The sequence below is a fragment of the Amblyraja radiata genome, chromosome 41 (genome assembly GCF_010909765.2).
Source record: "Amblyraja radiata isolate CabotCenter1 chromosome 41, sAmbRad1.1.pri, whole genome shotgun sequence".
Classification (NCBI taxonomy): Eukaryota; Metazoa; Chordata; class Chondrichthyes; order Rajiformes; family Rajidae; genus Amblyraja; species Amblyraja radiata.
In genome coordinates, this window is record NC_045996.1 from 8595744 (window position 1) to 8611413 (window position 15670).

General features: G+C 41.9%; 1 protein-coding gene across 2 annotated transcripts in view; it reads right to left on the bottom strand.

Moving 5' to 3' along the window:
* Positions 1-15670, bottom strand: part of timm50 (translocase of inner mitochondrial membrane 50) — a 107210-nt gene that overhangs the window by 69353 nt on the left and 22187 nt on the right. Inside the window, exon 2 of one of the 2 annotated variants that reach the window (XM_033014516.1) lies at positions 13691-13722. The exons of the other annotated variant lie outside the window; for it this stretch is intronic. Within the exon in view, the coding sequence (XP_032870407.1) occupies positions 13691-13722 (32 nt within the window). The remainder of the gene's footprint in view (positions 1-13690; positions 13723-15670) is intronic. 2 annotated transcript variants of the gene reach the window in all.

The following is a 15670-nucleotide window of genomic DNA, read 5'->3' on the forward strand; positions in this document are numbered from 1 at the left end:
TTGTGCTCATATGAACAAATGGGTACACAGATTATCTAAGTGGGTCAATTATGCTGGATGAATTCTGCAGAACTGTGTTCCTGGGATGCTTCCCAACAAATAATGCTATTGCCTGCCATTCTGGCTGCAGCCCCCTGCGCTGTTGAAATCGCTATTTTTTTGGCAAAGTCTTTTCTGCCGAATCCACATTAACAACAGTAACACTGCGTGCGCTTATGAGCAACTAATCTTATCGCTTGGGTTAAAGAAGAATCAGACAGTGAAGCTGTCTTTTCACTCTCTTTACTGGACAGTGATCAAGAAAACAGGCATCAATGCCGCATTAAATAGGAGATTTCATGCAGCAAGGAACTGCAGATGCTGATTTGTACAAAAAAGACAAAGTGCTGGAGTAACTCAGCAAGTCCAGCAGCATCTCTGGAGAACACGAATAGGCGAGTTTTCGATTTGGGACCCTTTTTCAGGCTGATTGTGGTGGGGAGGGGTTGGAAGCTGGCCAATTACATGGCGGGCATTACCCTGACCCCACCTCCCTTCCAGTGTTCTCCCTCCTCCACCACTATCAATCTGAAGAGGGGTTCCGACCTGAAACATTATCTATCCATGTTCTTCAAAGTTCTTGCCTGTCCCGCTGAGTTACTCCAGCCGAGTGTGTCTTTTTTTTTAAAAGTGCGGCATTATTAGGCGACTTCATGCAGCTGACAGGGCAAGGATCCTCACAGTGGCAGCAAGTTCAAACTAAAAGCCCTGTCCCACTGTACGGGTTCATTCAAAGAGTTCTCCCCGAGTTTGATTCGACCTCGGAGATTTATGGTAATGGCCGCTCGTCGGTTCTCGGGGCTCTCGTGGCCAAGAAACATGTTGAAAAATCTTCACGAGTCTTCCCGAGCTTACCGCGTTTCCCAAGTACCTGCCGTTCGCGTTACGAGCCGCTAAGAGACGTCCCCGAGCTCCGACGTACCCACTACGTTCATTCTGCATGCTTACCACGAGTTCAATTTTTTTTTAAACTCGGGAGAGTTCTTGAATGAACTCGTACAGTGGGACAGGGCCATATGTAGTCATTTTGCAATGTAATGCAAGCAGCGTTGCAATGAATACAATTTAGAGAACTCACTGATGGAGCAAATGGCCATATATCTGCAGGAAATAGATCATGAAAATTATTGATACCCTCCCTTCCATTTCTTCCCTCCCCCCTTCCCCCACCACACACACACACATACAAATAGACACACGCACACACACACACACTCAAAGGTTCACCCAGCTTCTAAATGTTCCGGGCGACACCACATCTAGATATTAAACTAATTGTGAGAAAACATGGCCAACTCTGCCAACATGGGTACATATGCCATTGTATCCCACGCTAGCCTCATCTCATCCAGTAATGCCCTAACTGCAGGGCTGCCAGAACAGAAAAAGTAGAGCATTGACTCTAGCTGACATGTGGGCAATTAACACGGCATCAGACAGAAGAGCATGAATTAGACTTCAGTGTCGATCTCTTCACCTTATGTCCTACGCAGAATACGGGAAGAAGTGTGCTGCATGCTAAAAGGCCATTGGCCATTTGCAAAATACAGATGGCATGAGTTAAGCCAAAGATCAAAAGAGAAGCTTTCACATCCAAATGTGAACGTGTGCTACATTCACATCAAACTCCTTGTTCAGCTCCCAACAAATGAACAAGGGCTGTGAAGTGATATATCTCCAAGAGATTTACCTGCATATATAAAGATCCCTCACTTCAAAAAACTAATAGCTTAAAAGTGCTGGCATTCTCACTTCTGTGGATTCTAAGCCTTACACTCAAAAGTGATGAGGAAACCTCCCACATCACATCTCCATCAGAGTTTTCCCACCCTGTCTGACTTTCTTACACTGCAGAAGACTGCCATGTGTCCCATATCGAGCACACTTGACTAATAAATTTGACATAAAAACAAGCAAAGCAGGCTGCAAATGATTAGACAGCTCTGGAAACTCAAACACTAAGCAGAAGCATTGCAAACAGCGTCTGTTCTTTCTCTGACAATAGGTAATTAGAACAGTCATCGCTGCCAATTGCCAAAAGAATTCTGAGATCATCTGCGGCAAGGCTTAAAGAATTAATTTTAGTTTCAATTTAGTTACTGGCAACAAACCGCACATCTGCTGACATAAACCGGTTGTGGCTTACATCATTAAAATTGCTCAATTAGGGTTTCTGTTGCTGAATGTTAACAGCTTTAGCGTGCTGCCCCTATTCCTTCTGTTGATTCTAAGCCTCATTCCAAAAGTTTGATGAGAACATAGCTCCTCATTGCTGAACTAACCATGCTTGCTTCTTTGTTGATATTTTTCTTCAGGAACTGAGCATCACTGGCAAGGCTGCATGCCATTGAGAAGATGGTGGTCAGCTGCCTTCTTGAACCATGATCATATTGAATGGCGGTGCAGGCTCGAAGGGCCGGATGGCCTACTCGTGCACCTATTTTCTATGTTTCTAACCACTGCAGTCCATCTGGTGAAGGTAATTCCAGTGTTGATGTAAATCAGCTGACATCTAGAGCAGCTGATGCAGTAGATGAGGTTGAAGGAGATACAGGTGAACCTTTGTCGCACCTGGAACGACTGCTTGGGTCCTTGAATGGAGTCGAGGGGGGAGGTGAAGGGACAGGTGTTGCATTTCTTGCGGTTGCAACGGAAAGTGCCCGGGGAGGGGGTGGTGCGGGAGGGAAGGGAAAAATTGACGAGGGAGTTGCGGAGGGAGCGGTCTTTGCGGAAGGCAGATATGGGGGGAGATGGGAAGATGTGGCGAGTGGTGGGGTCACGTTGGAGGTGGCGGAAATGGCGGAGGATTATGTGTTGTATTTGCCGGCTGGTGGGGTGAAAGGTGAGGACCAGAGGGACTCTGCCCTTGTTGCGAGTGCGGGGATGTGGAGAGAGAGCAGTGTTACGGGGTATGGATGAGACCCTGGTGTGAGCTTCATCTATGGTGGCGGAGGGGAATCCCCGTTCCCTGAAGAACGAGGACATTTCCGATGCCCTGGTATGGAATGTCTCATCCTGGGAACAGATGCGGCGTAGGCGGAGGAATTGGGAGTAGGGGATGGAGTCTTTACAGGGGGCAGGGTGGGAAGACGTGTAGTCCAGATAGCCATGTGAGTCAGTGGGTTTGTAATGTATGTCGGTCAGGAATATTTTCCAAACTCAGTTTGATGTGAAACTTCAAGGGGAACCTGCCGGAGGTAGTTTCCCAGTATATTTGCTATCTTTGTCCTTCTTGGTTCAAGAGATCGTGGTTGAAGAGCTGTTCTGGGAGTAATGTGGGCAAGTAAATACGGTACATTTTATATAACGTACACATCATATCCACTCAGCAGTGGTGGTGGAGAAATTGAATGCTTCGGGTGGTGAATAGAGTACCAAACAAGTTGGCTGCTTTGGCCAGGATAATAAGATTCTTGAGTTTTGTTGGAGATATAAAGAGAACTTGCTATCACACTTCTTTCAAGCCTTGTAGATGTCATAGACAGTCACATGCTGCAGGATCTTCTCCTTTCACCACCATTTTATTTTGCTTGTCCAGCTGAGTTTCTAGTTAAGTGACCCCCCTCCATCATATTGATTCTGGGAAAATAAGCAGCGGTAATGCTACTGAAGTCAAGGGTAGGTGTTGGATCTTATTTAGGAGGAAATATGCCAAGCAATTTAATTGCATGACCATTTCTTGTCAGTTATCAATTCACACCTGGATGCTTTGAGTCTTGGTGCATGCAGTCATGCACTGGTCCATTTGCTGAGAAGTAGTTAATGGAATTAACCTCAAGCTTAGATAATTGACTTCCAATACTATAAGCATCTTTTTTTTCTGCAAGGTATGACTCCAACAATTGGGATGTTTCCCCTTGATGTTAACAGAGTTCAGTTTTATCAGGCTCTTTGATGTCATACACACTCAAACGCCACACTGATGTCAAGGGCAATCACTATCTCCAGACCTTTTGAATTAACTCTTTGGTCAATGATTGGACAAGGCTATAATGAAGTCTGGAGCTAAGAGGTCATAGCAAAATCCAAACTGAGCAACAGCGGGCAGGTTATTAGTGACCAGTGTTAGTTGATGGTACATCATTGATACATTCTATCACTGCTGATGAACGAGAATCAATAGTCTGCTGATTATCCAGGATTGGTTCCGACTTGCTTTCGTGAACAGATATAAACGGGCAATTTTACACATTGCCAGGTAGATGCCAGTATCATGATGGAACCGAATAGCTGGGCTAGAGATGCAGCTGGCTCTGGAGCTCATGTCTTCAATACTATAACTGGGATATTGTCTGGTCTTTATTGTATCCATTGCTCGCAGTCACTTCCTGGTATCTCATGGAGCAAATCAAAATGGCTGGACCTAAATTGTCTCAACACCTGCAAAATGGAATGAGTGGAAACATTATGAACAGCCGACCAATTTTACCTTTGTGAATAAATGAACTGCATAATGATACCATGCAGACAGTAAATCTCAGCTTCATTTATTCAGCCTGAATTGTCAGCTGGCTAAGCAATAGGGGTGTTTAAATTGGTCTGCTTGCCCTTGGCTAGAGGCAATTTAAAAAAAATCTTTCAGCTGATGCCTCCAATTCCAATTGTCTTCAGCAAGACCACATCAAAATTAGGTTTATGTTCATGCCAAGTATCAACAAGCATGGTGGCACAGTGGTAGAGTTGTTGCCTTGCAGCGCCAGAGACTCAAGATCGATCCTGACTACGGGTGTTGTCTGTACGGAGTTTGTATGTTCTCCCTGTGACTTGTGGGTTTTCTTCGGGTGCTCCGGTTTCCTCCAAAGGCGGGGATGGCTGGTGGGTGCAGACTCAGTGGCAGAAGGGCCTGTTTCCACGCTGTCTCTCTAAACTAAACTGTGAAATGTACCCGAGTGACAGGGTACATCTGCGATACTACAGTCCAGAAACAGTCTACATGTGGGAAAACATACCAGAGTCATACTTCACATGGATAAATGATATTCCAATAGATGCCTACACTAGGTAACTCCATATTTTACAGTATAAAATAATAATAAGGAATCAATGTCTTTAGTTCAGTTGTTTGGGATTATAAACATTGGTTGAGGTTTATCTGAAAAGAAATCCCCCAAAATCAGATGCTTAATATTTCAAACCACAGTTTTCTGCATTTTAGTGAACAAGATTTCCTTGTTCCACGCATCTTCAATTCTTGCACCTATCTTCCTCAGGGTTTGCTCCTCTGCCTCTCAGCTATGCAAATTTCCAGCTAGCTGCAAGTGAACAATCCAAGCACCATGTCTAGGCTACAGCTCATTGTTCATTTGGCACCAACCCATTGCTGCGCAGGGAATAACGAATAAACATGGACAAATCTGTGGCTCGTTCTTTACAAATAGAATTTTTTTTTTCAAATGAAAATTCTTTCCCCATATCATGTCAGATAGTACTCTCAGCATTAAGGGTCATGAAGCCAGCATTAGACACAAAATGCTGGAGTAACTCAGCGGGACGGGCAGCATCTCTGGAGAGAAGGAATGGGTGATGTTTCGGGTCGAGGCCCTTCCTTCCGTCTGAGAAAGAGTCTCGACCCGAAACGTCACCCATTCCTTCTCTCCAGAGATGCTGCCTGTCCCGCTGAGTTACTCCAGCATTTTGTGTCTATCTTCGGCTTAAACCAGCATCTGCAGTTCCTTCCTACACATGATGCCAGCATTGCTTGACCAACACTTCTCAAGTGTTTTGTATACTATCAAAGTTGCTCCTGTAATAAAGCCTGGCACAACGTTTCACAAACAACATTTACAAGACTTCAGAATTTTACTTCTCCATCTTTCTAAAGAGGGCAAGTAGCCAAGTATTACAAAATTAATGCCATCTCCTATTTACAGTGTCTGCAGCTTTCTCAAAGAGCCAAATCTAATTAATGGTGAGGTTAGATTCACAAGTTTACATCTGATCCACAATGATTAGTATGTATAATGTTTCACTAAAGGCAGTTAACTGGATTGTGCGCAATTTCTACACAGAAACAAAAACAACTTCGGTTTAGTTTTGAGGGCAATTGAGAATCAGTGAATTGAAATATTAGAATTTGACAATTTATCAAACTATTCCCAAAAACAGACCACGTTTAACTCCTTCACACAAAGCTCTTCCTTAAAATTTAACGAAAGGACATGAGCTCAGAACGTAAAACCAACAGCTCTTTAATTTTGTCACATTATCACCTTTATCTCCTCTGCTAATCTTACTGAGTGCTGCCTGTTTTACATTATGCAATACTTTTTCTCCAAACTCTGATCATGGTCCAGAAATGCTGCTGCTGGAGCTTTACATATCCTGATGCCAAGAAAGCTCTCATAAAAATCATCTTCTGTGACTTAAAACTCCACTCATATTCAGCCTAACCATCTTCTACTTTTCAGCTCAGCCCAAGCATTCACTATCATACTTCAAAGATTTTCATATTCTCTGAGATCACTGCGGAAGCAGGAGGATTTTGTTATGTAGGTTAGATTAGATTAGTTTGGTGTTATATACACCAGGGTGCAATGAAATCCCTGGTTCACATGAACTCACGGTGTAAACAGTATATATGTACAGTAATAAATATAATAATAAATATAATGCTAAGTGCAAATGGTACAAGATTGTTTTGCAATATCTGAGTTGTGCAAAAAACTGACTATGGCTCAGCCTTCAACACTGCAATATAGTGAATAAAGTCATCCCTAAATTTCTGGACTGACCTATGGGCCTCCATCTGCAATTAGCTTCTGGCCTTCTTGACCAGCATTTCTAGCAGTGTCAAGGATCTCAAATTCAATTAGACATAAAATGTTCAAGTAACCTCAGCGGGTCAGGCAACATCTCAGCAGAATATGGAAAGGTGACGTTTCAGGTTGAGACTCTTCTTCAGACTTCAATTGGAAGTCTCCACTGTCAGTTTTAACTAACGTAAAATATAAATAAGGAATTTTTATGAAATAGTATAATATAGTATAGTATATCTTTATTGTCATTTTCCTGAGTACTCACATACCCAGAGGAAACAAAAAAACATTGCTCAACCAGTGTCCATTCAGTGTGCAGTAAAAAATAAATAGAAATAAAAATACATATATCATGAACAAATTAAACACTCTACTCTCTACTAAACATCAACAGGCGTTCCGATCGGCAGCGGCACGACAGTGGCTCTGCTGCAGTGTGTCCAGGTTGGTGGTTGGTGGTAAATCAAGATTTACTGCAATATTACAGCAAATAAGTTTTATAGAAGCTATAACTTTATGGATTAAGCCATTTTGCACAATTGGGCAAGACACCGAAGAGAATCCAACATCTGTGGAATTGCAACCCAGCAAAGAGCCAATGACTGGCAGCAGAAGGGGAAATAGAATGGGTCATAATATCTTTCTAGCATCAAAGAGTTGGGAACAATGAAATAGGAAACATTTTTCCAATGAGACAGATTTCTTCCCCCTTGCTTCACAATATATTTGCGGTTGGAATAACTTTATTGGACTTTTATCATTTCTGGCTGGTGAATACATTAATTTAGACAAAGCATGTTTTTCAGTAAGACTTGTTAAATATGCTACACCAATTCAAGTGCTTATCTAAATAATTCTTAAATGTTGTGAAAGTCCCTGCCCTCCCAATCAAGTAGTTAGACTAACTTTGGAGTGTTGTGTGAGGTTCTGGTCGCCCCTTTACAGGAATTCTGGAGAGAGTACAGAAGAAAGCTGCCTGGATTAGAGGGTATTACCTGTAAGGAGAGGTTGGACAAACTTGGATTGTTTTCTATGGAATGTCAGAGGTTGAGGGGGGACCTGATAGACGTATATAATATTATGAGAACCATAGATATGGTAGTCAGAACCACTTTCCCACAGTAGAAATGTCAAGGATTAGAGGGCATAGCTTTAAGGTGAGAGGGGAGATAACAGAGCATAGGACAGTACAACACAGAAATGGGCCACAATGCTTGTGTCAAACATAATGCTTGCTGAACTGATCTCATCTGCCTGCAAATGATCCATATCTCTCCATTCCCTGCAAATCCATGAGCCTTTCTAAAAGCTTCTTAAATGCCACGATCATATCTGCCTCCACCACCAACCTTGGTGATGCATTTACCATCGTCTGTGTAAAAAAAAAACTTGCTCCGCACATCTCCACAGTATTTTCACCCTCTCACCTTATAGATATGCCCTCTAGTTCTGGACATTTCCACCCTGGGGGAAAAGGACCTATCTATGCCTCTCGTAATTGAAGATACTTCTCACAAGTCTCCCCCCAACCTCTGACGTTCCAGAGAAAACAATCCAAGTCTATTCAACCTGTCCCTGTAGCTGAAACCCTCTAATCCAGACAGCATTCTGATAAAAATGTGCGGGCCAAGTTTTTTTTTATCACACAGAATGTTGGATGCCTGAAACACGCTGCCAGTTTGGAGGCAGATGTGATAGTGGCAGTAAAGAGGCTTTTAAAAAGGCATATGGATATGTAGGGAATAGTGGGATATGGATCACGTGCAGGCAGAGGCAATTAGTTTAACTTGGCAGCAGGTACAGTGCAGACATTGTAGGCAAAAGGGCCTGTTCCTGTACTGTACTGTTCTATGTTAACCTTTGAATTTGGTTCCCCAGATCCATTGGTGACAGGAATAGGGACCCAAATCAATTATTTTCACAAAACTGGTGGGGTAGGGTACTGGGCTGTACGACAGAGAATGGGGAAAGAAAATTAAATAAAATTAGGTGTTCAACTAAGTTAGAAGGTTCCATTGATATGGTGGGCATGAACAAACCTTCACCAACACTGCAACTCTGCAGAAGTCTATTATTTGAATGATGGCAAGCAATGCTAGATTCCCAGGGTAAACACCAAAGATCAATATATCCTTTTACAAAAGAGCATGCTCTTGGGAAACTCTTTCAGTGATGGGAACTCCTTGTAATTATGGCCAGTGGGAATCAAAGCACTCCCTTTGATGGCTGGTCAGCATTTCAAAGTGTCTGTATATCAAAGGGCTGCCCAATGGAAGCACTTCCGAGTCTTAGGTAGCACCAAGGTTCACAGGCTCACCTAATGGTTTGTTTCTGGCATGTGCTGAGGATAATGTGGCGCTGTGAATTGGGTGTTAACATTCTCACCCCAGGCACATGTGAAATACAAGCTGCAGGTGATCCGAGGAGAACTTTCAGTTTTCACTCGTCAACAAAATCATGCTTTCAGCAGATTCTAAGTGATCTTTAAATGCCCTAATTCTGCTGGCATAAAGTTCTATGAGCATAATGCATCCCGCCAATAGTTTCACCTTCAACAAGCATTCAAGATTTTTGTCTGTACAGGATGCAAGACTGCAAATCTCTTAACTGGAGCAAGTGGGATCAAGAACCCCGCTTGACTTTTACAATCCCTAGCCCAAAGCCCAAAGCCCAAAGCCCTGCGCAGGTAACCTCACCAGCTGGGACCAACCCATGCATGTTTTTTGGCTCCCTGGCATATCTTTCTTTCCTGAAAGGTGCACAATGGAAATATATTGATTTTCCTTTTTCATAAAGCAGTCCATTAATAATGTTGTGGAAGTTTTCAAAAAGTACAAGCCTACATGTTATCTATCTGCTTATAACAGGAGAAGCCTGCTAAATATGAAAGTGGAAACTACACTGCATTTAGTTACATACCAAATTCAATAGCACGACTTTTAATAAATAACCTGATAAAATTCTTCAGTTTAGAGTAAAGTAGAGTAAAGTATCCTTTGTCATTCAGACCTTTCGATCTGAATGAAATTTCGTGCCTGCAGTCATACATATAATAAAAATAACAAAACACACAATAAACACAAATTTAACATCCACCACAGTGAGTTCACCAGGCACCTCCTCACTGTGGTGGAAGGGAAAAGTCTTAAAGTCTCTGTCCCTTCCCTCCTTGTTCTCCCTCTGCGCTGAGGCGATCCAGGCCTCCAGCAGTCAATTCACAACAATCTGCATTAACAAGGGCCTTCACAGAATCATCAAATCCATTGCGATACAACAGTTGCTGAAGAACAGACTGATTCAGAGCACAGCAGCAACTTGTATTTAAATAATGAATTTAGTAATGCAAAATTATCCAAGGTACTTGCAGGACAAACAAAATTTAACATCGGCCCAACGAGGAACTCTGAGGCAGCTGTTATGGACCAACCCAGATACATGCTTCAAGTTAAGTATCTCCAATTATCAGAATTACATTTCCAAGATAAAATAACAATATTACCCGCTGCTTTTTTCCTCCTTTCAACCACTGTCCCGTACAACACCAATAGAATTCTAAGCAAAGGGTGATATAGGTTTTTTTATACAAGTGTGCAAGGCAATAAGGTATCTGCAGTGCATTCCTTATTCATTCGTTCATTCATTCATTCATTCATTCATTCATTCATTCATTCATTCATTCATTCCTGGAACAACATCCGCACCTAATGGTAGCAAATCTTCAAACTAAGTTTATTATTTTAGATATTTTTAAAGGTTCAGTGCAAAGGAAAAGTACTGACATTAAAGATGGAAATAGCGCTTGAGGGTATGTCACTGTTCTATGCGATCATGCACATTTGGCATCAATTCTATTTCCCAGTCCTTAGCTTATACCATGTTTACTGAACTTGCCTGCTGCAGACTTCTGCTGCCTCAAACGCAAGAAGAAGAAGAACTTGCAAAGCTCAATTTCTATGCCAGTGTGCAATTCACCAACAATCTAGAGCTTGCTGTAGTGTAACATCCAAAAGATTCACTATAACATTTCCGAGTAGTGGGATTAACTGTAAATTCTCAGAAAGCTAATAAAAGTATGATGAGGTGAATGGCTTCCTATGCTATATTATAAATATCTCCTTATTACCTATGATAGGATAAATTAAAAGTTGCAGCATGTGTCTATGGGAAACTCTCTCAAGTTGAATCCCACCAGAGTGGTGGACAAGGTGACAGCACTGCAAAAGTTCAGTCAAACTTTCACCTAAGATTGCTACCGGTGAAGCTGTGGGAATGTGCTATAAGCCTGTGAACTACTGGATGGGAAAGAGAATTTGATGTTTCCTGTCTGTTTGCACCAGGTTGCAAACTACTGCTGATGATTTGCGCTAACTCAAAGGGAAAAAGGTGTTTTTCACAGTGCTATGAAGAGTGTGCCAGGAGCCACACTTCTCAGTGTGCATCTGATCTTTTCTGACCAGCAAAGATAATTAAACCCTAAGTGTCAAAGCACTTCCAAGTCTTAATGTGAAGGCTCAGCACACTGCAGTATTATGTCACGACAATCTGTAAGTGGACCGCAGAGCGAATTAGGTTAATTTAGTTCCCACAGGTCACTGTGTCCTGGTTGTCGACAAAATAGCTGTGTAATGTCCTATGAAGATTTTTTTTTAATGCATTTTGCATTTGCTTTTGAAACAGGGATCAAATGATACAAAAAAAGTTGATTCCAGCTTCCATAGTTAAAGTAATAATTGTCCTCATTAATTATTAGTTCATTGCACGCTAACAGACATCAAGTCCCATTCACTCATTATCCCTATTTTCGCCACGACGACTCTTTATTGAATAGCTCCTACTTTAAAATTCTGTCTTGTGTTCAGTCCCTCCAAGGTCTCAATTCTCTCACTCTATTATCTTCCGCCCTAATAAAGGACCTGTCCCACTTAGGCGACTCTTTAGGCGACTGCCGGGGACTAGTTTTAATGGAATTCACCTACGACACCTGGAGACAACCAACACCTATGTGAACAAAAATTGTTGTCACTATCTCCGAAGAATTTTCAACATGTTGAAAATTTTGTGGCAGTCGCCTATAGTTGCCCAAAAGATCGCCTAAGTGGGACAGGCCCATAAATCACACTTAGATATCTGTGCTCCTGACAGAAGAAACAAATGCAACAATTGGCTACACTACTTCTTGAGCATGCACCACATTCAGTAACACCATGATCAATCCTACACTTTCCTACCTGATGATCCTCATTTCCCATCCTTAACTCAGCATCTAAATTATCCATCAAGCCTGCTGTTCATCCCTGAATTTATTCAGTCCTCTGCCTGTGATCATGCCTACAGCTACCAAGACCCGAGTTCTCAAAACTCCAACCCAAACCTCAAAATGTCTTACTTTTCCCGGAGGTTCCCGGAGGTTTTTGTCAGTCTCCCTACCTGCTTCCACTACCTGCAACCGTACGGAAACTTTGGGTGGGGCGCAAAGTCTCCAGAGGTTTCCGTTCAGGTTTCCTAAGTGGGACAGGGGCTTCAGGGTAAAGAAATTTCATTTCATTTCAGTCTTGAATGGCCAGCCTTTATTTTGAATTTCACCCAGCCCCCTTGCCCTCCCCTCCATCCCAAGATTAATTTCCATTCTATTTTCTTCTATCGTATGCTCATCCTTACACAGGTGGCAACCTGCATATATTCCAGGCATGCTCTAACCAGAACCCTAGGTAATTGGCGTGCGACATCTTTATGCTTGTATGTAAATCCCAAAGGAATGAATTGCAACATACTGCTTACCTCACTGTGTAGGAAGGAACTGTAGATGCTGATTTAAACCGAAGATAGACACAAAATGCTGGAGTAACTCAGTGAGACAGGCAGCATCTCTGGATAGAAGGAATGGGTGACATTTCATGTCGAGACCCTGAAGAAGAGTCTCGACCCGAAACGTTACCTATTCCTTTTATCCAGAGATGCTGCCTGTCCCACTGAGTTACTCCAGCATTTTGTGTCTATCTTCTGCTTACCTTACGATTTATCATACCTTCCTGTGATTCATATACAAGGACACTAATGCCACTCACTTTCTAATTTAATACATTGTTTTTCTTCTTTTTACCAAAGTAAATACCTCATGTTTTTACATTTGATATTCTATTAACCCGACCTATGTATTCTTTCTGAAGTTTCTTTACAATCGACTACACCAAATTGCCACCCTGCTTTGCATCAGCTACCTAGTATATAAAAGCTATCGTGTAAATGGAAGCTGCCGTCAGGCTCTTTACAATTGATTCGTGTTCTTTTCCGAACTAATTCAATTTCCAGCATCGATGCCTACAAATCCCAGATATGGACTTGACATTTAGTGGATATGTGGATTCCAAAGCAACCCAGAGGCTAATCTCAAGAATCGATCTTGTACCTTCTCTCAGGTTAAGTACACCTGAAATAAGACCAATTTGTCCTGCTAAAGAAAAAGAGGGGGAACACTCACCACTGAATTGGAAAGCCAACTGTGCCAGAACCACATGTTTTATCTTTGAACACACAATAAATCCAGTCTGCAGCTACTGCCAGCTGATCAAAGAGAAGAGATGGCATTGGAGCAGACTTGCAACTGTGCAATCATCACCAAAGATAAGAGTCTACGTGGTAGAAACAGCCTGAAGGGATTGGTTGGCGGGTCAGAAAGAAAAGGCAAAAGTAGACAGTGAAAATGATTTTAATTATATCTCTTAATGCCCTGATTCTCAGCTTGCCATATGAAACGGAAGTGACTCATCTCCTGCCAGACAGGAATCTTATCTGTTACAATTTACAATCAGAAGTTTTAAGGATAACAGTATATTCTTGGGCACAGAATTCCCAGCAGCCCTTCACCCAATGTTATCAGACAATGAATGGTTTCCTACCTTATTTCCAGTTTCATCCGTTGAATTATTACCTGTAAAAGAGGGTTGTGGTTGTTGGAAAGGGAGATAAAAGAGAGAGGAAGGAAAAAATAATTTAAATAATTTTCAATAATACCAAACAATTAGAGTTTGAAGAATTCAACTGAAAAGATATTCACATAATTAAGTATTTTTAATTGGCATCCATCAATAACAAAATTCATCAAGATATCTCATTCAAAGGAATCTTGCTTCCTTTTGGGATAATTGCATCTTGTATTCCTTTTTAATTTAAACCTTATCATCAACTGGAAATCTTCTTTTATTTTGCGTTTGTCATTTATATTTTAAGCCCACTTTAGTTTGTCCATTGAAAAAGATGAATGGAAATTTACAGCACAGAAGGTGGCCCAGTGTATCCTTTCCAGCCAAACATTGAACTTCCTAGGTAACTTCCACTCAGCTCATTGCCGTGCAAGTTTGGGATTTTCCAGACAATGTTTAATCTACAATGAGGGTGAATGCCTTCATCCTGTCAAGTTGGGTTGGAGGTCTCATTAGTTTTCAGGTGAAAACATTTCCCCTCAGCGCTTCTCTAATCCTTCTCAATGAATTTACCTCCAATCTGCAATTATCAAGTTTCCCTCAAGTGAAACACACTCTTCCTAAGCACTCAGTCAAGGCCCCTCAATTTTATGTGATTAACTCTGCTTTTAGTCTCCTTGATTCTTAATAACCTTGGCCTAGTCATTCTCTCCTCACAATTACACTAGAGTCATAGAGTCTTACAGCATGGAACCAGGCCTTCAGCCCAACGTCCCATCTACATTAGTCCCACCTGCCTGCGTTTGGCCTATATCCCTCTAAACCTGTCCTTTCCATATAACTGTCCAAATGTTTTTTTAAAAGGCTACTGCCTTGTTAGTAGCTTGTTCCATATACCACCATCCTTGATAGTAGCTTGGTCCATATACCACCATCCTTGATAGTAGCTTGGTCCATATACCACCATCCCTTGTGTGAACTAATTTGTTATATTCCACCAGAAATAGGGCATAGACCCCATGGATGACAAATACTTTGTATACCACCAAGACCCTCTCTTTGATATCCAATACACCCCCCCCCCCCCCCAATATAATATTAGTGTGTCTTAAAAGGTTCTAGATGAAGATGGGCATAATTATAAGCATTAAAATGTTCAAATATCATCTAATAAATTTAATTCATTCATTGTACTCTAAATTACAAGTTTGAAATCACAAGGTGCAGCTGCATAAACAAAGATTGCTCTATTAGAACAGCGCGCAGCAGGGAGCCACTGGGCAAAAGTGGTCCGGATGGGGAATGAGTTGGCTAGGTATTCTGAACAGCTCTGTCACAGAGGACTCTGTGATTTAGGGACTGTTCCCAGGGACGTATTCAGAGACTGACATCGAGTGCTGCTGGAAGGTCATCAACTCGGTGAAAGACGCTCTATGGTCTGCCCGAGTCTTGTTGACCACCCAGCGGAGCGGGATGTCCGTCGGGGAATGTTGCCGACTGGTCCGCTCCAGACTCGATGCAACCAACGCCAAGGCTCGGTGGGGGAGGACCACAGTCTAGGGTCCTTCCGCTGCTGGACATGGGGGACAGGATGTGGTGGAGATGCCCCTCAAAATAAGGGAAGGGATTCCACGCCAGTGGGCCACATGAGTGGCATGGGTGTGGGGTAAAATTATGATTTTGGGAAACTGTATTGTATGTATGTATAGCCTCCAAGAATATTGGATGGTTTTGTATGGGTCATGTATTGTATATATTTATTTATCGAATAAAGTCTATTGTTAAATTAAAAACAAAAATTTAAAAGGACAGGCTGGGGTTGTTCGCTGAAAGGTAAGACGTTGGATAAAAAATGGCTAACATTAAGGAATGAATTTAGAATTATATCTAAAGTGGGGGATAATTGGGAGGTGTTTAGAATTTAGAATTTAATAATAATTGGCCAAGAAACGGATT